The sequence below is a fragment of the Cyprinodon variegatus genome, unplaced genomic scaffold (assembly GCF_000732505.1).
Source record: "Cyprinodon variegatus isolate N-32 unplaced genomic scaffold, C_variegatus-1.0 Scaffold1134, whole genome shotgun sequence".
Lineage (NCBI taxonomy): Eukaryota > Metazoa > Chordata > Actinopteri > Cyprinodontiformes > Cyprinodontidae > Cyprinodon > Cyprinodon variegatus.
Window position 1 is genome coordinate 170,414 of NW_015151587.1, and position 2,324 is coordinate 172,737.

Genomic DNA, 2,324 nt, shown 5'->3' on the forward strand with positions numbered 1-2,324 from the left:
TAGATCTGATCTAGAACCGTCTCTTCAGATCTGATCTAGAACCGTCTAATCAGATCTGATCTAGATCCATCCCTAACCCAAACCCTAACCTGCTGATGATGATCGGCGGTCTGGTCTCTGGTCAGCAGGGTCAGTTTGGGAAATGGTTTCCTCTGAGGACGTTTCCCTGACCTGGAGGACAGAACGTCCACCGTCCTTATGAGGACAGTTTGGCTGTGAGAATCAAGCATTTCTAGAAGGAGTGATTGAACCATGAAATCACTGCAGTAGTAAAAGCACAGAGACTGAGTAAATAACAAGACGACAGAGACTCCTCCTTAGCAACTGGCCCCCGGCCCAGGTCGGCCCCCAGATGGCTGGGCTCCCAGAGTGAGGGTCAGGGACCCGACACCAGTCTGAATGCCAGAGATGTGAGAGCAGAGAGCAGCCTTCTACCTCCAACCACATGGAAAACTTTAAATCCGTAAACAGGTGGGCCCTGAGCGGCAGGTGAGCGACGGCTAATGGTTACGGCGCAGAGCTAGAACGCCTCAGATCCCCGGAACCCTCCTGTGTCCTTGTAGGTGAAGGTCACAGGGAGCCGCTTTACCTTTCTCCTCTGGCATCGTCCTTCAGGAGCCGCTCCAACTTAGAAAACCGCTTTGGGTTTAGAACAAGCAGGAAATCCAGCTGAAATCCAAGGAACCTTCTCAGAGTCTAGAAACAGCGTTTCTACTCATCCTTGTTCTGCTCCAATGACAGATGAGAGCAGAGTGAGCGCTCTGTCCAGCACTATCTCTGGAATGAGCCGGAGGTCATGTGACTCTCACCTCGCTGAGTTATGGCAAATATCTGTTATAAATAGAAGCCCAGAGCTCCTGCTGATAATCTGTTACTGGGTGTGTCCCAGTCTCCCCAGTCTGCCGACACTCTGCCGCTGGGAAGGCTGGGAACCAGGCTCACCCTGGAAAAATTCTGCATTACATCCCAGAATTAGCTGGAAGCTCAGGTCCAACCACTGAACCAGGGAAACTTTCAGGTTTTCTCTTTTTTAATGACTAACAGCTGATTGATTGATGATCCACCAGCCAAACCAGGGATGGCAGCGTTAGTTTATTATTCACAGGAGAATAAACAACAAACCAGGAAATGATCAACTGGGTCAAAAAATAGGTTGAAAAAACAGAACTTAACAATCTGATAAAAACTTCACACCATATCACTCTCACTCATTCTCTCTCACTCTCTCACTCACTCTCTCACTCTCTCACTCTCTCTCTCTCACTCACTCTCTGAATCTCTCACTCACTCATTCTCTCTCACTCACTCTCTCACTCTCTCACTCTCACTCTCTCTCTCACTCACTCTCACTCACTCTCTGACTCTCTCACTCTCTCTCACTCTCTCTCTCACTCTCTCACTCTCTCACTCTCTCTCTCACTCTCTCACTCTCTCTCACTCTCTCTCACTCTCTCTCTCACTCTCTCTCACTCTCTCTCACTCACTCCCTCACTCACTCTCTCTCACTCTCTCTCTCACTCTCTCTCTCTCACTCACTCTCTCTCACTCACTCTCTGACTCTCTCTCTCTCACCCACTCTCTCTCACTCACTCTCTCTCACTCACTCTCTGACTCTCTCTCTCTCACCCACTCTCTCTCACTCTCTCACTCTCTCTCACTCTCTCTTACTCACTCTCTGACTCTCTCTCTCTCACCCACTCTCTCTCACTCTCTCTCACTCTCACTCACTCTCTGACTCTCTCACTCACTCTCTCTCACTCTCACTCACTCTCTCTCACTCTCACTCACTCTCTCTCTCACTCTCTCTCTCACTATTTAAAAAATAATCTTAGAACTATAAATATACAGTCAGATGTTTACATTGTTTACACTGTTTACATTTCCTTTTTTCACTGTTTACATTTCCTTTTAATATATTTATATATATATTTTGTAACTGTTTACATTTCCTTTTCCTTTTAATATATCTATATATTTTTTTATATTTTTTATTTTTATTTTTATTTCACGGTAGCTGTTATGGAAGTCCCAAATCTCATTGTATCTATCACAGAATATAATGACAATAAAGGCTTTTTGACTTTGACTTATATTACTAATTTTTATGTATTTCTTACTGTTTTCAAGGCTGCACTTTAAAATGAAATCGTCTACAGCTGTTTTAAACGAAATTTATTTTTGTTTCCACTCCCGTACAAAATGACCAAATAAATCTGCCTTAGTTACCAGATGTAACTAAATGTAACTAAATGTAGTTAATTGTAACTACATGTAACTAAATGTAGTTAATTGTAACTAAATGTAACTAAATGTAACTAAATGTA

The 2,324-nt window shown here is 43.8% G+C and overlaps 1 protein-coding gene across 1 annotated transcript in view; it reads right to left on the minus strand.

Moving 5' to 3' along the window:
• The window catches only part of LOC107101692 (actin-binding LIM protein 1-like), a 49,059-nt gene extending 48,290 nt beyond the window's left edge, over positions 1 to 769 (minus strand). Inside the window, exon 1 of the mRNA XM_015400698.1 lies at positions 590 to 769. Coding sequence (XP_015256184.1) covers positions 590 to 605 — 16 coding nt within the window. The 5' untranslated portion in view covers positions 606 to 769. The remainder of the gene's footprint in view (positions 1 to 589) is intronic.
• Positions 770 to 2,324: the final 1,555 nt, after the last annotated feature.